Raw genomic sequence first — 25,290 nt, 5'->3', positions numbered from 1 at the left:
GAATATCTTTCCATCTGTTTACATCATCTTCAATTTCTTTCGTCAGTGTTTTAAAATTTTCAGAGTACAGGCTTTTCACTTCCCTGGTTGAGCTTATTCTTAGGTATTTTATTATTTTTAGCATAATTACAAATGGGATTGTTTTCTTAATTTTTCTTTCTGCTGCTTCATTATTGGTGTATAGAAATGCAATGGATTTCTATACATTGATTTTGTATACTACAACCTTACTGAATTCATTTATCAGTTCTGTAGTTTTTTTCATGGAGTCCTTAGGGTTTTCTGTATACAGTATCATGTCATCTGCAAATACTGGAAGTTTTACTTCTTCTTTACCAATTTGAATGCCTTTTAGTCCTTTTTCTTGTCTGATTGCTGTGGCTAGGACTTCTAGTACTATGTTGAATAAAAGTGGTGAGAGTGGACATCCCTATCTTGTTCCTGACAGGGGAAAAGCTCTCGGTTTTTCCCCATTGAGGATGATATTAGCCATGGGTTTTTCATGTATGGCCTTTATTACATTACGGTATGTTCCCTCTCAACCTACTTTGTTGAGGGTTTTTATCATGAATGGATGTTGTACTTTGTCAAATGCTTTTTCTGCATCTACTGAAATGATCATGTGGTTTTATCCTTTCTCTTATTGATGTGATATATTACGTTGATTGATTTGTGAATACTGAACCACCCTTGCATCCCGGGAATAAATCACACTTGACTGTGGTGAATGAATTTTTTAATGTATTCTTGGATTCACTTTGCTAGTATTTTGTTGAGGATTTTTGTATCTATGTTCATCAGAGATATCTGTCTGTAGTTCTCTTGATAATCATCTTTTTAAACCTAATTTCACCACAAATGTCAGGTTATGCTTTACAGACAAAAACAGAAACCTCAACAAGCTGTCTAGATGGGAAATGAAAGAGTTACTCTTATGTTCTATGGTTTCTGGTGGAAATTAGTTCTTGGGAATTTTAAGTGGGTGATACTAAAAAACCTAAAACCAATTGCATTTATAAGTCATAAAATATAGCTAGGATTACACTTTTAAAATTAAAAGAGTAGGAAAACAAAAAGAAAAGACTAAAAGTCTCCTGAAATCAAGAAAAGCAAAACAAAGTTCTGTCATTCCTTTCCATTCTTAACAAGAACGTGACCAGGTCCAAGTATCTAAAGAACAAGAAACAGTAGGCCCCACAGAAATGACACTGGGCACGTGCTTTGGGACAGGGTGGCAAAGGTCGTGGTGGCCATGCTGCCACTGTCAGTAACTGCACCAAGTTCTACTTTCAGGGCGTCCATGAGCCACAGCAGCGCCTGGATCGGATGCGCTGAGACCCTGTGTGGAGAACCAACCAGAAGTGAGCCTCAAGGGGCACAAGTGTTTTCTCAGAAGCATTTGCAAACCCTGGTCAAACCAGAGGCTGTTCACTGGGAGTGGGGGCGCACACAGCCGCTCTCCAGCTGCTCCCTGCTGGGACTCTTGCCGAAGCTGGGAGCAGCTGGGAGCCGAACCAAGACTTTCGGGCCCCCGGAGAGTCTGCAGGGACAGACGCAGCAGGACTCTGGTGCTCCCAGCACTGCAGAGACATAGAGACCCAGGGCCCTCAAAAACAGAGCCAGCTTCATCTTCAAAATATCAGAAAACAAAAGCGAGCAATCTATGTAAAGAATAACTCATATGCCCACATCGGATTTATTTCAGAAATCAAAGGTTAGCTTAACATTTGAAAATTAACTATATTAACAGAAAAAAGGAGCATCATATAGTCATCTTGATAGAAAAAGCACTGACAAAATTCAACAACCATTTGTTATTTTTTAAAAAAGGAAAATTCTTAGGCGCTCCTGGGTGGAAATACACCTCTAAGGGAAAAATCAAGATATGGACCAACAGCAAGAAATATGAGAGAGAAAAATGTTCTTATTGTGGATTTATTTTAATATGCTTCTAAAACTCTAATTGTTAACTGAAAATTATGACCAACTCTGCTTCTTGCCTAAATAAAGGGGAATGACCATGTTATTTCTATTATATTTTCCAAAGAACACGTACCAAAGAGTTTTCCTTCTTGTTGTTGTTTGTTCTGCAACAATGGGCTAAGTCCACACCAACATTCTGTAACCAAGTCCCTCTTAACAAAGTGTTATGCTTTAGATGTGAAAAGCTCACTCACTTACCACGGTCATCGAGGAGAATATTCTCAGGCTTTAAGTCTCTACAAAGGAAGAGACAACAACAAAAAGCTCCATTATTCAGAAGGTGACACTGGTTCATCAGCACCCAGCAGAAATAACCACAGATGTCTCTACTGTGAGCAGCACCAAGGACGGGGGATAACAAAACTGTCCTTTGTGGGTCAAGTCATGAGTCCTTCACGCCGTCGCTGGGAAGGACAAGGACGCCACAAAGGATTCATCTCAACCAACACCGTGCACGTGACAGCAGTGTGCTCTGTCCAGGTCCGCAGATCTGAGACAGTCAGTGATGGAAGGCACAGCCCCGTAGTAAGGAATTAGTCCTTAATGAACTTGGCTCAATTTCTCTCATCACTGATATATGTTTTAAAATGTCAACAACTGAAAATTTCCCATACCAGAAAAACTCAGCTTTGGGGGTCAGACAGGCACGGATTCAAATCCTAGCTCTGCCACTCTTCCGCTGCGTGACCTGAACTGCTCTAGGCCTCAGTTTCCTGCCCTGTACCGTGGTGTGATACACACACACCCACTGCCCCGGTGAGGCAGGGCTGGGGGAGCTCAGGCCTTGCAGGAGGAAGCGTGTAATCAACAGCCGCAACTGGGGGAGGGACACCACAGGCTTTGAATACATACAGATCACTAAAGAATAAAATATCTTAAATGTAATATTCCAAACTGCTTGTTTCTTCCTTTTGAAAGAAAAAATTTACTTTTCAGAGGATTTATATTTAACTCTGGTTTCAAATGTGGCCCTGTCACAACACCCCGTGTCCCCTGAGCATCACCCCTCCATCTGTGGCCAGATTACTAGAACCTCCACAGGAGAGCAACAGCAGATGGAAGGTGGTTGAACTCGGGAAAGCTCCGTAAAGAGACAGAACCAGGAGCTAGCTGAAGTGAGCCCTCCCAGCACCCCCAGAGGCCGCAGTTAGTGTGAAACCTGCTCAGGCCCAAACCCACACCCTCAGGAAAAGATGAGAAGTGAGCCTGTTAACAGCTCACAGACAGGAGAACACACCCTGAGTGGCTGCACAGGAACATTCCTGTGGTGCCGGCCATGCCCCCACGGTCACGGTCCCCTTGGGGAGAGGAACCAGCGGCAAAGGGGCAGGTGGCTTCCACATTTGCATCTTCCAGCCACGTGCACATGCTCCTGCACTATCTGGGTGGGATGATGAGCATTTCTGTTTTTCCCTTTATTCTTTTCTGTATTAAAAAAAAATCCTTATAAATGCTATTGAAAACAAAGTAGCCTTCCTTACATGGAACCTCCACAGCCTCCTCGTTTACGTAGGCTTACGCTCAACAGCAACACAACACCTACCCCCCAAATTACTTAAATGTCTCCCGGGACGTCCTAAACCTCACTGCTCCAAGTGTGGGCTGCAGAGCTGGTCAGAAAGCCGGCTGTGGGCCAGCCGTCCACTCAGCTGTCACCACACACCGCGGGTCAGCCGGCTCGGAAAGGAAGCGTGCTGTAACGGCGGCGGCAGGAGTAATGTCAGTAACGCACCCAGTGCCCGCCACGCACGCCACGACTGTGCTCTCACATGGCACAGGCCCCATCTCCTATCTGGGCCCCAAAAGCTCTGGGAAGCAGCTGTAGACAGAGTGCTGGTCTTGAGGACTAGCACAGTTCAGTGGGTCACACAGAAGCCAAATGACAAGCTAGAACAAGGCGCAAAGGACCCTTGCTCGCCCTGCCCTGCCCCACACGCTGGACACTGGACATGTTCGAGTATCAAGCACCACCACGTTAGGCCACAATGTGTTGTTGTTTCTTGCACCTTCCTTCAAGAACAATTTGTCCAGGCTTTTGATCAACCTAAAGGCTCTCTTCACAGGTCTCCGAGCTTGGGTGCGGGCCTTGTGTGGAGGACGCTGGACAATGCCTCATCACTGGTCAGCCACTCAGCCTCCAGGATGTGGCTTCCTCAACTGTCAAGTGAAGGGGTTTCTTTTGGTGATCTTTTCGGTTCCTTTTGGATTGCAAAGTAATGATCCAATCACAGTCTTAAGCCAGGAACACAAACGAAGGTCAGCATGGACAGGAGGGTTCAACCAATGCTGAGATTAAAATAAGTGCGACTGTCTTCTCGCATCTGCACAGGCTCCCACCCCGCAGCCTACTGACCGGAGTACAGCTTACATATCATTTGTTGTGCTCTCAAGCCATTTAAAAGTGATCTTGTACCTCCATGCTCTGGGCCACCAGAAACTCATTTTGCTGGTTGCCTGTCCATCCTCTTCTTGTTAAAAAAAAAAAAGCACTTGCCATTTGGATCCCATTTCCCAGCCTGTCACTGAGGCATGAATGACCATGAGAAGTTGATTTCTGGACCCTGAGGCTTGAACCTCTGCCTGGTCCGCGGTTCACCCGCATGACCCTCCTTTTGTCCCAGCTCATGCCTGCATCGCAGTACCCTGCTTTCTCCTGGTGACTCTCTGTCTCCCACTATCCCCCCACTCCCCGCTGGGTCCTGCCAGTTAGCCAGCCTCTCCTGGGGAGTGAGGGCATGCCTGCACAGCCTGCTGGGCACACTTTGGGAGTCAGATGAAGAGAACAGCAGGGGTTGGCCCGGCCACAGGTGAGGGTTTCCTAAGCCCTGGCATAACTGGAACTTCAGTAGGGTCTAAATATACCATGGTCTTGGGAAACAGCTCCAACCCAATCAGAAGGCATCAGGAGCAATGTTCTTGATCAGGGAAGGGGCAGAGTAAGGGAACCAAAGCAAAAAGAACTTTGGCTCACTCCCTAAGTGTTCCCTTAAACATTCTTCAAGAGAGTATGACTCACTAGCCTTGGGGCAAGAATCTAAGGTCTGTCCCCATTGCCTGCCATCCCACCATGCACCCCACCTCAGAAAAGCTGACCTCAGAAAAGCTGATCTGCCTAAGAGAGTCTCCAGGGAATGGGTCTGTTAGTTACTATTGTTTTTAGAGACAGATAATATGAGGCAGAAATTTCCAATCTGGAAGAATGTGGGTCATAGACAGATGAACAGTTCTTTTAAACGTTAAGATCTGCCATTCTTACTTTACATTAACTTCCATGTTTCAAAAACGATGGAAACGAGATTATCCTTTGAGCACTTATTGTAAATGGTAAGCATATCTCCATTTCTGTGTTCGTTTGCACGCTACCCTTCTAGCCTCTAGGTTAAAGGTTTCCTGAGAACAAGGACTTCAAAATCCAATTTGTTCCCCAGAATGTGTGTCTAGCACGCAACCAAGAAGTGTGTATACATCTGGGACTCAATATATATTCCTGGAATGACTGAAAGAGCCTTCTTGCTACTGAAAAATCTAATGTGATAGCAACAATCTGTACTGTCCAATGTCCTGTATGAGCCAATTCACTCCTGAAACAGTCTAGGTCCCAAGTGTCTCCTTCCCACCATTATTCTACACCCCAACTGCCTTCTCCTGACAGCGGATAATATCATCTACTTTTCATTCCACAGCTCATTCACTAGGAAAAGAGATCCAAAGCACAGCTGAACACCCACGTCCCTTAATAATTTCCAGCTATAGCATTCCAGACACGTGGAAATGTCATCCTGTGCAATCCGGGAAGAGCTCTTGAGAAATAAAACAGTAAAACTGCCAGGTCAAGATTCAGGTTTTCCTCCTGTTCCGGAAAAGAGTGAGACACAAAGCTCAGAACCCGAGACCTGGATCAGGAGCCGTCGCCCACGAGGAAGGGGACAAGAGGCGACCTCTCCTAACCGTCACCCACGAGGAAGGGGACAAGAGGCGACCTCTCCTAACCGTCGCCCACGAGGAAGGGGACAAGAGGCGACCTCTCCTAACCGTCGCCCACGAGGAAGGGGACAAGAGGCGACCTCTCCTAACCGTCGCCCACGAGGAAGGGGACAAGAGGCGACCTCTCCTAACCGTCGCCCACGAGGAAGGGGACAAGAGGCGACCTCTCCTAACCGTCGCCCACGAGGAAGGGGACAAGAGGCGACCTCTCCTAACCGTCGCCCACGAGGAAGGGGACAAGAGGCGACCTCTCCTAACCGTCGCCCACGAGGAAGGGGACAAGAGGCGACCTCTCCTAACCGTCACCCACGAGGAAGGGGACAAGAGACGACCTCTCCTAACCGTCACCCACGAGGAAGGGGACAAGAGGCGACCTCTCCTAACCGTCGCCCACGAGGAAGGGGACAAGAGGCGACCTCTCCTAACTCCACGTGGACACGACCCCTCAGAAGGCCGCGGGGAAGACACAGCGCGAGCCAGAGCGCCCCGCAGGTACCCGCTGCTCCTACAGCTCGTGACCGCGCCCAGCAGCACCGTGCTATTCATCATAGAGGCGGCTTTCCTCACATACAGAGACACGTGGAAACAAAGTAACGGGCACGCGCCACAAGGTTAACTGGTTCATCATTAATAAAATAAAACTCTAGAAATCATCTTGATTGAACAGCTACTTTCCCTGTTGTGAAAATTAATAAAAGGAAACTTCATTTAGAACGGAGTCTGGAGGCAGGCGGGGGGGCTCCGGCCCGACCACCCCCGGTCAACCGCACACCCAACCGGAAGAGAGGCACCCGCTCCCGGATGCTGCCATAGCCACCACTCTACCATCCCAGCAGGAAGAAGGAAGGTTTCCTCCTCCCCCGGCAACAGCCCAGCCAATGAGAGACTGCCACAGCCCGGCCAATGAGAGACTGCCACAGCCCGGCCAATGAGACACTGCCACAGCCCGGCCAATGAGACACTGCCACAGCCCGGCCAATGAGACACTGCCACAGCCCGGCCAATGAGACACTGCCACAGCCCGGCCAATGAGAGACTGCCACAGCCCGGCCAATGAGACACTGCCACAGCCCGGCCAATGAGAGACATTCACAGCCCGGCCAATGAGAGACAGTCACAGCCCAGCCGCTGAGTCCACTGCACTTCCAGCTCTCAGTTTACCCCAGTGGACTTTCTAACAGCCCACCCACCCCCCTTCCTCTATAAAAGAGCCTCCCCTCCTTTGTTCTGCAGACTCACCTGTGGTTTTGCTTTTATTTGGCTGGCCCAGATTACAATTCTCTGCTAGTCCTGAGCAAACCTATTCCTGCTGGGGAAATAAGGGCAGTTTTATTTTAAGTTTAACAGCTGCGAGCATTTGACAAGTGCTGTCCAAGCACGTGTGCGCATCAGCTCAGTAGATACAGGACCTCAGTGGTCTCGGGAACACAGTTTGCAGAAAACCGGGGCCGTAACTCATTACCCTGAACACATCCTCTCCTGAAGCAACAGCTGCATCCTTCCTCCCCTAACAGAGCCAGAGGCAGGGAGCTTCTGTTGTAAATAACGTTACATCCGCAGAAAACGAACGCTCTTCCCAGAAGACGGCCTCACCACTTCGAAGCACACATACCCAGCTCACGGCATCATGCCCCTCGTTCACAACAAAGAGCTGTTTCTTGATCCTGCTGGCTCACTCCTGACTCGCAGGAGTGTAGTGCAGAGTGTCCAGGTCCACTCGGAGCTGAAAGACGTCAGATAACGCCCAGCCTGAACAGTGAGGAGCATGGAGCGCCCTTTCGGGACAAGTGCGTTATCGTTCAGCATTTAATAAAATCACAATCAGCCTGGATTCCACAATCACTGTAGTGTGAGACCTGACGGTTTTCCTTTTTTTGTAATGCCAGTGTTTGACTCAAGCTCCGGTGGGGTGGCCGAGGTAGCCACTTCAAAGACATCTTTCTCGATAAACACATTGCTAGCCCCCCACCCCCCACCCCAGGCTCCTGTGTTTCAGAGATCTTGGTTTATTTAAATAACTGACCATTTGGGTAGCTTGTTTTTTCTCTTCCAGTGCTTTAAATTCCCATTCTTATGTTTTAAGTTCACCAATAAAGAGTGAGACTGTGAGACTCTAGGTCCCCACCCTCTGCCCCAATAACTGCAGAGCCCCGGCCCACATGCTCATGTGTCCCCTCTCCCACCCTGCACCCCCAGACCTCTCTGTGTGGTCCTGGGTACTACATGTGATTGCCAGGACTTATAAGTAATAACCTATTTCTCTTTCAAAGTTTCTTGATGGCTATTGCTGAGGGGCATCTTGCAGTGATAATAAGAACCACAAGGGCTGGTCCAGCCACAACACTGGTCGTTGACGGGCTGAGCCCGTCATTGGTAAAAGAGTACACAGTAAAGTTGCCACTGCAGACAAATGTCTGGAGAAGATTCTGGATCACAAAAAAAGACAAAGCAAAACTGATTTAATGATTAAGTATCAAAATTCACCTCTCAATCTGAGAACTGGCCTTGTAACCTAAAGAATCTACACAAAAGGAAAATATAAAACAAAATCAAACCTAAGTGAGAGAAAGATAACTGAAGACCTTATTATCCACTAAATATCTGAACTTGGTATCAGCTAAAAATTACAACCTCCACATTCTTAAATATAAAAGAATTACAATATTAGGCCTGACCCTCTAGTATGCAAACTGGAGATTTTGACTCTGACAGTGACATGGAGGACACTTGATGGGAGGGAAGGGACAGACCTGACCTCAGTGACATCATTCTCAAATTGTCTTTTCTCTGTATTCATTGTATATAAATGTAAACAGCATTCATCAGGCTGGTTTTTAATTACTGATTTTTCTAGTCTGCTTCAGAAGTCTCAGGAGGGTGCACTGATTCAAGCTTTTGTACGTCTATCCAAAATTTCCCTCTCATGAAGTACCAACAGAAGCAGCAGGATTCTAGTTGGGAAAGAAAAATAAACATGAGTCTACTGTCTTTATTCACAGGTGACATTATTCTATATGTAGAAAATTTTAAGGAATTCACAACAAAACTTCTAAAGCTAATAAAAGAGCTGAGCAAGGACACAAGATCAATGTACAGAAATCAAATGTATTTCTACACACTAGCAAGGAATAGTCCAAAAATGAAATTAAGAAAACAAATGTAGGGGTGCCTGGGTGGCTCAATCAGTTAAGCATCTGACTCTTGATTTCGGCTCAGATCATGATCTCAGGGTCGTGGGATTGAGCCCTGCGTCAGGCTCCACACTGAGTGTAAAGCTTGTTTAAGATTCTCTCTCTCCTCCCTCTGTCCCAAACCACTCATGCTCTCTTTATGAAAAAAAAAAAAAAAGGAAACAACTGTGTTTGAAATGGCATCAAAAACAATAAATTTAGGAATAAACTTAACAGCAAAAAAAAAAAAGGTACAAGATGTATATACTGAAAAGTACAAAATATTCCTGAGAAATTAAACATCTAAATAACTGGAAAGACATCCTGTGTTCATAGGTCAGAAGATTTAGTATTGTTCAGATGTCCATTATCCCCAAACTGGACTACGGATTCAATGTAATCCTTAGCAGCAATTTTTGTCCCAGAAACTGACAAGTTGATCCTAACATTTATATGGAAATGCAAAGGACCCAGAATAACCGAAACAATCTCAAAAAAGAACAAAGTGAGAAGCCTCATACTTCCCAATTTCAAAACTTACCACAAAGTTACAGTAATCAAGACAGTATGGTACTGCCAGAAGGACAGACATACAGACCAATGGAATAGAATTGAGGGTCCAGAAGTAAACCCACCCTCTTACAGTCTATCAGTTTTAGACAAAAGTGCCAAGGCAGTTCAATGGGGAAATGATAGTATTTTCAACAAATGGTGCTGGGATGCAGACTCTTCACCTATCCACCCTGTCCTAAAAACTTAACTCAACATGGGTGATAAACTTAAAGGTAAAACTTAAAACCATAAAATCCTTAGAGAAAACAAAATCCTCATGTTCCTGGTTAGACAACAATTTCTTAGAGAAACACCAAAAGCGAATCAACAACAACAAAACCCTGATAAATTGGACTTCACTAAAATTAAAAACTTTTGCAATTCAAAAGACGCCATTAAGAACATGAAAAGATAAGCCACAGACTGGAAGAAAGTATTTGCGAATTTTACATCTAGTAAAGGATATGTATCCAGAATATATAAAGAATGTTTGCCATTTAATACTGATAAGGTAAATAACCCAAATTGAAAGTGGGCACAATATTTGAATAGACATTTAAGCGAAGAACATGTAAGGATGGCCAATAAGCATATGAAAAGATGCTCAGTATCATCAGTCATCAGGGAAGCACAAATCAAAACCACCAAGAGAAAAAACAAAACAAAACAAAAAACACAAAAACCCACCATGAGATGTCACTTCACAGCCACTGAGGTGGGCTAGCATTAAACAGGGAGATACTAACAAGTGTTGGAGACAATGTGAGGGGTTGGAGCCCTGGAAGGAATGTAAAATGGTGCAGCCACTTTGGAAGAGAGCTTGAAACTGTCTTAAAAAGGTAAACGTAAATTTTCCATGCTCTCGAGAAATTCCACTTGTCAGTATCTACCCAAGAGAACTGAAAACATATGTCCAAACAAAACTTCATACAAATGTTCATAGCAGCATTATCCATAAAAACCCAAAAGTGGAACCAATCTGAAACACCCATCAACTGACAAAAGGACAATGGAATATTATTCCGCCATAAAAAAGAACCAGGTACTGATAAATGCTAAAACATGGATGAACCTCAAAAACATTATGCTAGTGGACAGAAGCCAGATGCAAAAGGCCACATGATGATTCTATTTGTATATAATGTGCAGAAAGGTCGATCTACAGAGACAGAGAAATGATGCCCTCCTTCCCCAGTGTGAGCTCTTCTTTAAAGGTGAGTGTGCTCAAGACAACATGGCTATGGTTAGGAGGGAGCATGGAGGCTGACCCTTCTGGAACCTGACAGGCGAGGGCACTGAGAAACAGCCAACATGGGCATCTCCAGCCCCTCACCCATTTGTTATCTGTTTTAGATGTTTTTCTATTGTTTCTGTAATTGCTAGAAAATGCAATGAAATTGAAAATTTTTCCTTAAAATTGTGAAAGGGTTCCCCCACACCAGTTAATGAACACACCCACCACCTCACATTTTTGTGTGAGAACATTTAAGTCTTAGTCCCTTAGCAAATTTCAATTATACAATATAGTGCTATCAACTCCATTTTTATGTTTTATATTATATCCACAGGTTATTCATCTTACAGCTGAAAGTTCGTGCCGTTTTGCCAACCTCTTCCTACTCCCTGCACCCCCCCGCCTCTACTGACCACTTTTCTACTCTGTTTCCACGAGTTTGACCTTTTTTTTTTTTTTTAAGACTCCACATATCAGTGATACCATGCAATATTTGTCTATGTCTGGCTTGTCTTACTTAGCATGGTGCTCTCGAGGTCCATTGTGTCGTCACAAATAGCAGGATTTCCTTCATTCTCATGGCCAAATAATAATTCCATGGTGGATGTACATACCACACTTTCTTCATCCATGCACCCACCAGCGGACACTTAGGTTGTTTCTCTATGTTGGCTATTCTGAATAATGCTGCAGTGAACATGGAAATGCAGACATCTCTTTGACCTACTATGGACATATCCTTTAGAATACACCTCGAAGTAAGACTGCTAGATTATATGGCAGTTTTATTTTTAATTTTTTGAGGAAACTTACTTACTGTTTTCCATAGTGGCAAAATTGAAAACATTTTAAAAAGCTAATTCTTTAAAATTTTCATTGCCTTTTGCCATATTCACCTGCATACAGACTACACATTATTATGTAAAATAATTCTCATAATTTAAAAGACACTACACTACCCAAACAATGGAAAGGAGAATACGCCCCCCCAGAGTGGCTGAGAACAGGGAGAAGGTTGTTCATATCCAGCTGCTGCTAGGCCAGGACTTCCCTGAGGCTTCAGGCCGGTCTTGGGAATAACTTTTACATGAAAAGAAAGTGTAGCTGGCCCTTGAACAACATGGGTTTGAACGGCTTGGGTCCTCTTTCACGTGGGTTTTCTTACAGGCCCAGTGCTGGGATGTATGTTCTCTTCCTTATGATTTTCTTACTAACATTGCCTTTTCGCTAGCTTGCTTTACTGTAAGAGTATAATGCAGAATCCATAGAACATACAAAATATGTGTTAATCGACTATGTCATCAGTGAGGCTTCCAGTCAGCAGCAGACTATTGGTAGGTAAGTTTGGGAGGAGTCAAAAGTTACATGTGGATTTTTGACTGGTCGATGCCCCAACCTCTGTGCTGTTCAAGGATCAACCACACTGCCCAGAGACTCAAGTGCTATTTAATAAGGAATTGGTCGTTCCCGCATGTTAACATTCAGATGGTGCTAGGGCACTCATGGGGTCTGTCCCTAGCTAAAAGCATTTTAGTTCATTGGTTTTACAAAAGCTATGTTCCTCAGTTAATTTTTTTTTTTTTAAAGATTTTATTTATTTATTTGACAGAGCGAGATACAGTGGGAGAGAGTCCTCAGTTAATTTTTAAAGAACATTCAAAACCCCAAAGGCAACAGTCCCCTCCAGACTTCTGTATAACGAGCAGGCAATATGTCATGAAAAGGTGTTGGGAGGGAGAGTACTCAGCTGGACTGAAAATGCATGCACACACAAATGTCTATGGATTGTTCCGTTTGAACCAAATGGCTGACTTCTTAGATAAAGATATGGTTGCATACTGAAAACTATGATCTATCTCTTCAGACTCTCTTTGTATGTATATTTCATTTATTTCGCTTGCTTTTTCTCATTCAACAATTTAGACAAACCACGTTACAAACAGCCGTATCTGAAGGTCTGACACAAGACTACACCCCCAAACCGCGCACCCAGGCCACTCACATGGACGCCGCCTCCCTGCCTGTGCCAGCTGAGCCCAGCACTGCTTCTGTGCTTTGTCGTGATGCTCTTTCAGGCAGTTTATCGGAACAAACAGCAGAGGACAACAGACCAAAAAAGATGAAATGCTCCAGGAAAATCATACCTGGAATAAAAGGGTCTCGAGGATGCTATGGCATTTTAGCAACTTCTTAACCTTTTCTCCAAATAAATAAGAGATGCTAAGGGCACAGCCGAGGGCCTGGTGGGCAACAGAAAGCCAACAGGTTTGCTTCTTCTGTCCTCCTTTCTTTATGACCACTCTGGTTTATGTGGACTCCTCTGCCCACTTTCTCCAGAACGCAAACATGGCGCACGTCTCCCACGGAAGAACAATCCCGTCACCCTCTACTTCGATCTTAGCCATCTATCCGAGCTGCCATGTGAGTCCCAGCTCCTCCTGAAAGCCTTCCCTGATCAGGCCTGGGCCCAGTTTAAAGCACGTATCCTAGAGGATTCCGGGAGCCCATGAGGTCTACCTGCTCACCCGCAACATCTGTGCTGGTGCTTCCGAGAGGCCCACACGGGACGGCCCGGCTCGCTTGGGGCAGCTCCCGCAGACGAGGGTGAGGGGCCCCCAGGCTCTCCTAACCACGAACATGCTATACCCTAAGGATGGCTCAAAGCCCGGCCTGAGGGCCTCCTCCTCTCTGACCTCAGATTGCCGAAATTAAGTAGAGCATTCTTATTTGTACAGTCCCTCTGCAAAAAGAAAGGTCATCTTTCTGGCACCTGGTCCGATAAAGGTTGTCAAGAGGCAACCTCTGACAACAAGAAAGAATTTCAAAGATGAACGCGATGCTTGACAGGTCCCTAGGGGACGGGATGCACCATCAGAGGCTGAAAGTCATCGGTCATTCATCCAACAGTGGGCACCTCCTAATGGTGGGTGTTGTGGACATGCATCCAATTCCCACTAAGTGCTGGCCAACCCATGTCTTTCCTCTGCTCTGTCTGAGGGCAAGTGGGGGCCTGAGGTGAAAGGTTGGAGGGAAATGAAAATCTTCTAACCAATCCAGTAATCCTGGCACACCTTAGAGATATAGGGGACTGGTCCCAATCCTAAATCCCCTAAATCCCTTTTTTAAAAGATTTTATTTATTTATTTGAGAGAGAGAGAAAGCACGAGCAGGGGCAGAGGCAGAGGGAGCCGACTCCCCGCTGAGCAGGCAGCCTGATGTGGGACTTGATCCCAGGATCCTGGGATCATGATCTGAGCCAAAGGCAGATGCTTAACCGACTGAGCCACCCAGGCGCCCCCAAAACAATGAATGCCTTAATTAAAAAGTGCTTTACTGCTACCCATCATCTGAGCTCTCCGCAAGCTGTGATCCTTTTGCTGGTGGAGGGTCTTACCTCGATGCTGCCGGCCGCTGACTGATCACGTCGGGGCTGCTGAAGGTTGGGCTGTCTGTGGCAGTTTCTTAAAATGAGAACAAATTTGTTGCACTGATTGACTCTTCCTTTCCCAAATGATTTCTCTGTAGCATGTGCTGTTGTCTGATAGCATTTTACCCACAGTAGAACTTCTCTCAAAACTGGAGTCAGTCCTCTCAAACCCTGCCAACCTATCAACTAAGGTTATGCAATATCCTAAATCCTTGCCATATTTCAACAGTCTTCAGAGCATCGTCACCGGGAGTAGACACCATCTCAAGAAATCCCCTTCTCTGCTCCTCCATAGAAGCACCTCCTCATCCGTTCAAGTGTTATCCTGAGAGGGCAGCGGTTCGCTCACCTCTCCAGGCTCCACTTCTAGCTCTCTGGCTGTTTCCGCCACATCTGCAGTGACTTCCTCCACTGAGTCTTGAACCCCTCAACGTCCTCCACGAGGGCTGGCACCCATTTCTCCCAAACTCCTGTTAGTATTGACATTGAACCATGGGAACATTTTCTTAATGGCGTCTGGAATGGTGAATCCTTTCCAGAAGATTCTCAATTTACCCAGATCGAGCACAGGAATCACCATCTATGGTGTGTCTCTTAAATAATACAGCCTTGCGAAGCGTGTCTCTTAAATGTAAGACTTCAAAGTCAAAATTACTCCTTGCTCCGTGGGCTGCAGAATGGACATTGCATTAGCAGGCATGAAAACAACACTAATCTCGCCGGACGTCATCAGAGCTCTTGGGTGACCAGGTACGATGTCGACGAGCACTAATATTTCGAAAGGAATCTTTTTTTCTGAGCAGTAGGTCTCCACAGCGGGCTTCAGGTATTTGGTAAACCGTGTTGTAAACAGGTATGCTGTCGTCCAGGCCGCGCCGTTCCGTCTGCAGAGCACGGGCAGAGGAGAGGTAGCATAATTCTTTTTTTTTTTTTTTAAATGTTTTATTTATTTATTCATGAGAGAGAGGCAGAGGCAGAGGGAGAAGCAGGCTCCCTTCCTGGCAGGGAGCCCGATGCGGGACTCGATCCCAGGACCCTGGGATCATGACCTGAGCCGAAGGCAGACGCTTAACCATCTGAGCCACCCAGGCGCCCCGAGGTAGCATAATTCTTAAGGGCCCTAAGAATTTTCCGGCTTCAGCTTCAAGTCACCAGCCGCAGTAGCCCCTAACAGGGAAGTCAGCCTGTCCCTTGAACGTCTGAAGCCAGGCGCTGGCTTCTCCTCTCTAGCTAGGACAGTCCCAGACGACCTCTTCTCCCCACATAAGGCTGCCGCGTCTCCACGGAGCGTCTGTTTAGCAGCCGCCTTCCCGAGCGATCCTAGCTGGACCTTCTGCCGAACCTGCTGCAGCTTCTCCACCAGCGCGTGCTGCTTCACCTGGCACTTCCGTGTTTCCTTAAACCTCATGAACCCACCTCTGCTAGCTGCAGACTTTTCTTCTGCGGCTTCCTCACCTCCCTCAGCCTTCGTGGACTTGAAGAGAGTCAGGGCCTTGCTCTGGATGAGGCTTTGGCTTAAGGGAATACTGGGGCTGCTTTGATCTCCTATCCAAACCACCAAAATTTTCTCCCCGTCAGCAATGAGGCCGTTGTGCTTTCTTATCACTCATGTGTTCGCTGGAGTAGCGCTCTTAACTTCCTTCGAGAACCTTTCCTTGGCATTTGCAACGTGGACTTTTGGCACAAGAGGCCTACCTTTCGGCCTATCTTGGCTTTAGACATCCCTTCCTCGCCAAGCTTAATCATTTCTAGCTTTTGATTTCAAGTGAGATATGCGTGACTCTTCCTTTCACTTGAGCACTTAGAGGCCATTACAGGGTTATTAATTGGCCTAATGTCCACATTGTTGTGTCTCAGGGGACAGGGAGGCCCAAGGAGAAGGAGAGAGAGGGAAACAGGCGGTCGGTGGAGCAGTCAGAACACACAACACGCACTGGTTAAGTTTGCCGTCTTATATGAGCGCAGTCTGTGGTGCCCCCGAACAAGTCTGATAGTAACATCAGAGATCATAGATCACTGTAACAAGTATAATAATGAAACGGTTTGAAACCCTGCAAGAATTACCGACATGTGGGCGCCTAGGTGGCTCAGATGGTTAAGCATCTGCCTTCGGCTCAGGTCATGATCCCAGGGTCCTGGGATCGAGTCCCGCATCGGGCTCCCTGCTTAGCGGGAAGCCTGCTTCTCCCTCTGCTTCTCTCTCTCTCTCTCTCTCTCTGTGTCTCTCATGAATAAATAAATAAAATCTAAAAAAAAAAAAAAAGAATTACCGACATGTGACGCAGACATAAAGTGAGCCTGTGCGGCTGGAAAAGTAGCACCAATAGGACTTGCTCAGTGCAGGGTTGTCACAAAGCTTCCATTTGTAAAAAAGGCGGTATTTGTGAAGCACAGTAAAGGGAAGAGCAATAAAACGAGGTATGCCTGCACGTCTTTACACTGGAAGCAAGCAGAGGGGACTTAACTTTACTGAACTGTAATAAACTCTAAGGTCCTCCCAGAGTGAAGAGGACTCAGAGCTCCTACAGGCTTGTTCCCTGCTTCAGGACCACCAGTCTCTCCCTGTGAGTGTGGTGACAAGGCATTCTCCACTCAGACCAGGGCCTGTGTCTGTAGGAATGGCTCCCAAGGCAGCAGTCCACCCCTTGCTCAACATCTCAAGGGGAGCTGCACCAGCCCCGTGGCCAGGCCTGGTGTCTGGCCCTCAAGAGATCATAATGTGGCTCTGGGATATGTGAAACAAAGCCAAGAGTTCATCAGAATAGGGATCCGAGAAAGGCCTTCTGAGAAGCTTGCGGCTGGTGTGACCAGCCCTCTGGTGGGACAGCACAGGTGCTCTGAGGATGCCCAAGGGGAGCACACCCCCCCATTATCAGGGGTGGGGAACTTAGGGATGAGCTGCAGTTTCTCAGAATGAAGGCAGAGGGGCTGCAGTGAAGAAAGGCCTCCGACAAGCAGACCACATGTGCAGAGGTATGAAGACGTGAGGACGCTTGAGATGCTCACGTGTGCATCGCGAAGGCAGAGAGTCCCCACTCGGGAAACAGCGGGACGCCGGGCTGGAGAAGTCAGTGGGGAGCGGCACCCCCCCAGGGTCAGGAGAGCCAGGCCCACAGGGCTGCAAGCTAGGGACGCTATGACAGGATCGAAGGCCTATCATTGGTCTCACAGAGCAGGAACCGGGCCAAGACTGGCATCAGCGAGACCATTCAAGTGTCTGCCTGCCAGGTAACCTTAGGAAGATATGAACTAAGCCAGTGACCCTAAAGACTGACTAGGGAAACATTCAGGGGTGATTTGGTGACCAACTGGATGGGGAAGATGAGGGCAGGGGTCTCCCTTGGAAATGTAGGGTAAAGGGCAAGGTGAGAAACGCCTGCAGGGAATGGTCCTCACACGGAGGTGGATGTCCGCACAGAGGTGAAGGGACAGAGCTACACGGGGAAGGTCGAGAAGGGCGTCAGAGCCCAGGAGCTCCATACCCAAAGGGTGGCTGGAGGGACTGCTCTCCCTAAAACTAAATATTTGATCATACTAATTTAATTAGACCTATTAAATTAAATTTAATTTTCTTTACTTAATACTAAGATGCAAAATATTAAAATACATATTAGAGACATTTAATTGTTACACTATTTTGTTGGAACAGAGTCCACAGTCCGAAATGAACTATTTTGGAAATGGGCTCTTCTCGTGCTTACATGAGTTACATTGCCTATATTTGATCAACTTAACAAATAAAACTGATCTACTAGAGATCAAAGAGAACTAAAAATAAAACCAAGGTCCACTGCTGATTGACCATATCCCCAACAGTGTGAGTGACCAGACCCTACGAATGGCCACCAGGGCTCCGCCGCAGCCCTTCTGCCCAGGCTCCTGGGTGGCCAGAGGGAGCCGGTGGGAGCCTCAGGCTCAGGATGAACAGGCCCCCGGGCCCCAGGAGTTCATGCTATTCTTACCTGTACACAATCCTTTCCCTCTGTAAATCCTCCAAGCCACAGCACAGCTCGGCAGCATAGAAAACAGCTCTCTGCTCATCAAAGCCAGGGTTGCCCAGGTTGTGGATGTGAAACTTCAAGTCCCCTCCATTCATAATGGTTAGCACCAAGCACAAGGAATCTTTGGTTTCATAAGTGTAGGACAAACTAACCTAAAGACAACAGCATCATAAAAAACAAAGCACAAACACCTGCTCATTCATTGGTGATTTACTCTGTTTGCTAACATTATTCAAATACTCCGTGTTAGATTTATCATCAGAACGCCCAAATACTATATGCTTCAGGGAAATGCATACCATGCATGTGGTGCTTCTTGGACATTTACCTATCAAAGATCTTACAGGAATTCTGTACTGAGGAGAGAATTTTCTGTGGCTAAGTGGGTAGATGGCAAAACTTCACAAAGACACTTGGGATCGTGGGCGCCTGGGTGGCTCAGTTGGTTAAGCAACTGCCTTCGGCTCAGGTCATGATCCTGGAGTCCCGGGATCGAGTCCCGCATCGGGCTCCCTGCTCAGCGAGGAGCCTGCTTCTCCCTCTGACCCTCCCCCCTCTCGTGTACTCTCTCTCATTCTCGTTCTCTCAAATAAATAAATAAATCTTTAAAAAAAAAACAAAGACACTTGGGATCGTGATTCATCGAAGCTATGCTCCAATCATGCTCAACGTTTCGTACTTCTAGAACACCCATGTTCAGTATACAAGTTACCAGTTAATACCCCCACCCACGGTGTAAGGGGTCTTGCGCTGCACATCCTTCCAACGTTTTATGCTGTCAGTCGATGCTGCTGAAGGTATAGTTGCCTCTTACTGCAGTTTTAATGTGCATTTCTCTGTATATACAAATACAGGACACATTTCTCATACTTTTTCATATACTTATCCATTTGGAACTACTTGTGTGAAGTACCTGTCCAAGTATTTTGCCCACTTTTCTGTTGGTTTGTAGGTCAATTTACACACACACACACACACACACACCCTACTGGGATTTTGATTGGGACTACACTTAATTCATTCAATCTATATATCAATTTGGGAAAACCAACATCATCATATATTGAGCTTTCTAATCCATAAGCATGGCATCCTTCCCTTTATTTGGTCTTCTTTAATTTCTTGGAATAGCGTTTTAGATCTCAGTGTAGAAGTCTTGCAGATTTTCATTAAATTTTTGCCTAGATTATGATGTTTCTTGATGCTATTGTAAATGGAATCAATTAAAAGTTTTTATTTTCTAACTATTTGTGGCTGATATTGTTTCTAATAACTTGGCTAGAAACACAATAAATTATATAGAAAGTAGTGGACTGCCCACATGCATACTCATGCTGTGGGCCAGCCAGGATGGGCAGTGGGAGGGAGGGGGGCTGAGTGTGACACAGGTACAGGTCAGGACCCACTGATCCACTGTCAGCAGAGAGGAAAAAATACAATCAAGGATGAAGGAAAACTCACAGAGGAAATAAGAAACTACCTGCAGACAAATAAAATGGAAGTCAACTTTCCAAAATCTATGGGACACAGCAAAAGCAGCTCTAAGAGAGAAGGTCATAACAACACAGGCTTACCCCAAGAAACAAGAAAAATGCCAAATAAACAATCTCATTTTATATCTAAAGGAGCTAAAAAAATAACAAAGCCCAAAGTTAGTAGGAGGAGGAAATAATAAAGATCAGAGTGGAAATAAATGAAATAGAGATGAAAAAACAATAGAAAAGATCAATTAAAACCTGGTTCTTTGAAAAAATAAAATCAATAAACTTCTAGTCACACTCATCAATAATAAACAAACAAATATATAAATTTTTTAAAAGTCAGAAATGAAAGAGAAGTTACCAGTGACACCAGAGAAATACAAAGAACCCTAAGAGACCAGCATGAAGTTACACACCAACACACGGGACAACCCAGGAGAAACGGTAAGTTCCTAGAAACCCAACCTTCCAAGACCAAATCACACAAAAATAGAAATATGAGCCTGCTTCTCCCTCTCCCACTCCCCCTGTTTGTGTTCCCTCTCTCACTGTGTGTCTCTCTGTCAAATAAATAAAATCTTTTAAAAAAAAATAAAAATAAATAAAAAAAGAAAACCATCCAACTTACAGTTGTATCAAAGTAATAAAAAACCCAGGAATAAATTTAACCAAGGAGGTGAAAGACATATACTCTGAGAACTATAAGAGACTGATGAAAGAAACTGAAGACAACACAAACAAATGGTAAGATATACCATCTTCACGGCATGGAAGAATTAATATTGTTAAAATGTCCATATTACCCAAAGCAATCTACAGATTCAGTGCAATCCCTAACAAAATACCAATAGCTCTTTTCACAGAACTAGAACAAATAATCCTAAAATTGTACGGAATAACACAAGACTCTGAAGAGCCAAAGCAATCTTGAGAAAGAAGAACAAAACTGGAGGCATCATGCTCTCTGATTCCAAACTCTATTACCAAGCTGTAGTAGTGAAAATGGTATGGCATTGGCATAAAAACAGCCACACAGATCAATGGAAGAGAATAGAAAGCCCAGAAATACGTCTATGCGTATATGGTCAGTTAATTTATGACAAAGGAGGCAAGAACATTCAATGGGGAAAAGAGAGCCTGCTCAATAAATCGTGTTGGAAAAACTGGACAGCCACACGCAGAAGAATGAAACTGGATCACCACCTTTTACCATACACAAAAATTAACTCAAAATGGATTAAAGACTTGAACGTAACAAGTAAAACCATAAAACTCCTAGAAGAAACCATAGGAAGTAAGCTCTTTGGCATCAGTCTTAGCAATACTTGGGGGTGGGGGGCACAGTCTACTGAGGCAAGAGCAACAAAAGCTAAAATAAACAAATGGGATTACAACAAACTAAAAAGCTTCTGCACAGCGAATGAAACCATCAACAAAACAAAAAGGCAACCTACTGAATGGAAGATATTTGCAAATTATATATCAGATAAGGGAATAATATTAAAAATATATTAAAAGACTTACACAAATTAATACGAAAAAATAACTTGATTAAAAAATGGGCAGAGTATTTAAACAGATATTTTTCCAAAGAAGACATACAGATGGCGAACAGGCATGTGAAAAGATGCTCAGCATCACTGACCAAGCTCAGGAGGCAGTGTCCCCACGGCCCAGGATGAGCACTGGCTGCCCAGGAGAGGGCAGGGCCCTGACCGGTAACAGCCCGCTGCTGGGGGCGAGGAGGAGCCCACAGACCAGGCCCCGGGGGGGGGGATCACCACTGCTTTGTGTGTGTGTTCAGTAAGAGGGGGACAGGGAAGAAGAGGCCACCAGCAGGACCAGGCTGTCCCTGGCCCCTGGCCCGCCGCAGCCGGGGCAGCACAGCCCACACCCACAGCCGAGCGGCAGTGCAGGTGGGCCCAGCAGCAGGAATGCCCAGGAAAGGGGTCCTCACCGCACCATCCACAGCAAGGACTAAACCCAGATACTCACTACAAATCTGCTATGCACTTTTTCTAGGATTCTCTTTTCGTTGAGAGCCATGGCTTCACCTTTCCTCTTCTTTATTCTTTTTTTCTCTAGCTTCTTACACGCATACATCTTTCCTGTAGCTCGCACTTGACAGGCACAAACCTAGTTTAAAAAAGGGGAAAGAAAGGTTTCTACACACCTGCCACCTCTTAGGCCGCCACCCCCACCACCACCACCACCAGCAACCAAGCCCCATTTCCTCCATGATCAGCCCCTCTGGTGAACAGCAGGGAGGGGCTGGCGGCTGGCGGGGGTGGGAGGGTGGAGGGGGTCCTCGCTCTCCCAGCCAGAGCCGCGGCGCATCTGCCCACAGGGGATCACAGCACGTCGGGTCGGCCAGGGTCTCCCTGGGTCTTTCAGTCCTTGCACAAGAACCACAGTGTTTGAAAGTAAACTGATTCCTCTTTCTTTTAAAAGTTTAAGAATATAAGAAAAGATATTGCATAGTGTTCATAAACTCTCATGCATTTATTCTACTTAGTTGTTAAAATACTATTGATACATTACTTACCTTCCCACTAGGAAAAATTTCCAAAATCACAGAAGTGGAGATGGGGCTATAACGAGCTCCCAAGTACCCATCCCACAGCTTCTGGGCTATCGGCACGGGGCTACTTGTGTCCTCTGACTCCCGTCCACTACGCACACACGCACACACGCACACACACACACACACACACACACACCCTTCATACCACGGACACACTCCCCACACACACTTACTGCTCACCACAGGCACGTACGAGCCCCACACACGTAACCCATGCACATACCACACAGACAGAGACACGGTTATCTTATAAGCAAACATAAGACATGATATCATTTTAATCCATCAATAACATGACTTTGATGAGAAAATATAAAGTTCATTGTGGAAAATACTGAAAGTATTAGTAAGGACAATGATAAAACTCACTGAAATCCCAAGATAACTGTATAGGCTTCTGAGTCCTCCTGAATTTTGGGTGGGGAACCTGACCTTATATTATAGAATAGATAATATTTTATAATCTCCTGTTTTCATCTTCCAGTGTGACTGTTTCCTTATCATTCTATGTTCTCCCAATATCTGACTACTCCAAAATTTCTTTAGTCATTTTCCTACCATTAAGTCTCAGCACATAAATCTTGGCATATCTCTTTATCGTTAACTTAAGACAAATTCTTCTAAGTGGAATTGCCAAGTCGAAGAAAGAGAAGGGAGAAGAGGCAAGGGAGCCAGACTCTGCGCTCTCAGCTGAACACGAACATTCCTCTGCTGCTCGCAACCACCCAGGGAAGCAGGGATCGTCTCCCTGTCGTGAAGAGGATGGGATGAAGCCGGGGTCCACCGCGGAAGCAAGGCCAGCTGCGCGCCGAGCCCCCTCCACGGCACTGTGCTACCTCTACAGCCAGGCACACAGAGATGCCACCGGTCCTCTCTCCTTGGTGCCACCGCAGGACCCCACAAATCTCTTCTGGAGGACTTGAAGCCTAAGTGAAAGCAATGCGGTCAACAAAATAAGACCAAAATGTCTGCCCTTGCAAAACCACCAGAAGAGGTGTTAGCATTTGGAAAAAGTAAATCCACCCCTGGAATTTGGATTTAAAAGGCACTGAGGCTGTCCGCATTAGGGTCACAGGGCTCCGTCTGACAGGGATGCACAGTGGAAATGGACCGTTCCGCTCCACCACAGACGCGATGTAACAAATAACCCATCCAGAACAGGTCCGTGAAAAACCAGAACACTTTATCCATCTGTACAATCTTTTGTGTGGAAACACAAGTAAATGTGTTAAAAAATAATCTATAAATATAAATATACCAAGTCTTTCACAACAGTTAAAATTTGCTAACACGTTACTACTGGGTCCATTTCTAGAACCTCCATGTGGCTATAACCAGAACTACATTCTTTTGTAAACACAAGAGCTTGAAACATCCTCTGTTCTTGGACAGAATCTGAGTTTTATACTTGGACATCATGAAAGGCAGAGTAGCACGAATTAAAGAGAGCGAATTACTTTCCTGCTTGAGGAGGTATTCAAACAGAGGGTGGATTTCTTACAGAAATCTCTATCCTGGAAGGGTTACAACAGCATTTGGTTGGATCACTGGAAATACTCTAACAGGTTTCCAGGACTGTGTCGGGCACAACATTGCTGGTTCTGAGATGATGGCAACGTGGGCCGATGTCTCCCTCACCCAAGCACAGAGGTAGGAGAGGCCTCACTTGTGGGACAAGGCCTCTTAGGTTGGCTTCCTAATCCACATTAAGGGAACTCTGGTGGCTTTGGTTTAGGCTTTCCATGGGAATTTGGGAGCATGGGTGATTTCGATCACATGCGGGCAATTTCACTTGCTTCTGACTACACGTGCAGCTTCGGTTCTCTGTGGCTGTCCCGGCGCTGGCTCTGGGGAGTTATAAATGCTAAAACTGAACCTGACCCCTCCAGACAATCAATGAGGCAACTAACACCTCTTTAAATGACCCAACCAGAACTACATGTGATTCTTGGTCCACCCCACACAATAGTCTCTCTCTAGGAGAGCCATCATGTTCAAAGACCATCTCTCATGAATTTGTGGGTAGTGTCCTTAGGATTTTCCCAAATTTACACATTTTCTAGTATCTTTTGATATAGGTGTGGAGCACATACATGTCCACACAGAGTTGAGATAAATAGGCACATTTAATAATGTACTCTGCACTATATGAGCTTTTAAGCTAGTCTTAAATTAAGGAAATAGAGAAATTCAACAATATGGAAACAATCATCTTTTCCATCAGGACAAATTGAGATTGAATGTTGAATAATTGAATGTGGGAAACAACTTCTGTAAGAAACATAAAGTGAAAGAAAAAAATCACGAAGATAGTGAATTTTTTCTTTCCAGATCTCCGAATCTTTTAAAAGCAGGTAGCAAAGTACCTTTTGTTTGTTCAATCTTAATTCTTGCGGTTGGCTAAATCATTCCCAAAATACACGGTAGAGAAATAAAGGTATTGGTAAAGTTGACACATCATGTCTCTCAAGTACCATGCTGTCTTACTTTTCTAGTCACGTATTACTTACCTCACCAAATCCGCCTTTTCCTAGAACTCTGTAATGCCTAAATGTGTTCTTTGTCACTGGTTGCCTAATTAATTAAAAAAAAAAAAAAAAAGCTTCAGGTGTCACATCACATTGTTATTTTAAAGCAGAAAAGCCTACCTAGCTCCCGTCCTGGCCTTATTTATGACACCGCACTATTCAAAGGGAGTGCCCGGGGCAAGAGTGCCCATGCTCAGGGACCGTGGCTCCCTCTGGTGGGACGCCTTCCATTACGCTAAGAGATATAAGTGCATGTTAACATTAAGAATTATTGAAAACAATGAAGACAGATCTAGAACCGTCCAATTATCCTTACTAACTGAAGGAGGGTCAGCAACTAGTTCAC

At 45.4% G+C, this 25,290-nt stretch overlaps 1 protein-coding gene across 5 annotated transcripts in view; it reads right to left on the bottom strand.

The window, feature by feature from the left end:
- The window catches only part of GRK4 (G protein-coupled receptor kinase 4), a 92,549-nt gene that overhangs the window by 14,869 nt on the left and 52,390 nt on the right, over positions 1–25,290 (bottom strand). For 4 of the 5 annotated variants that reach the window (XM_078068324.1, XM_078068322.1, XM_078068323.1 and 1 more), the window contains 4 exons: positions 24,927–24,990; positions 21,828–21,968; positions 18,313–18,503; positions 2,182–2,219 (listed from right to left, as the gene is read on the bottom strand). In XM_078068324.1, coding sequence (XP_077924450.1) covers positions 2,182–2,219; positions 18,313–18,503; positions 21,828–21,968; positions 24,927–24,990 — 434 coding nt within the window. The remainder of the gene's footprint in view (positions 1–2,181; positions 2,220–18,312; positions 18,504–21,827; positions 21,969–24,926; positions 24,991–25,290) is intronic. The other variant, XM_036085663.2, reaches the window with a different exon arrangement.

Source organism: Halichoerus grypus, chromosome 3, assembly GCF_964656455.1.
Source record: "Halichoerus grypus chromosome 3, mHalGry1.hap1.1, whole genome shotgun sequence".
Classification (NCBI taxonomy): domain Eukaryota; kingdom Metazoa; phylum Chordata; class Mammalia; order Carnivora; family Phocidae; genus Halichoerus; species Halichoerus grypus.
This window is presented reverse-complemented; position numbering and strand designations above follow the sequence as displayed.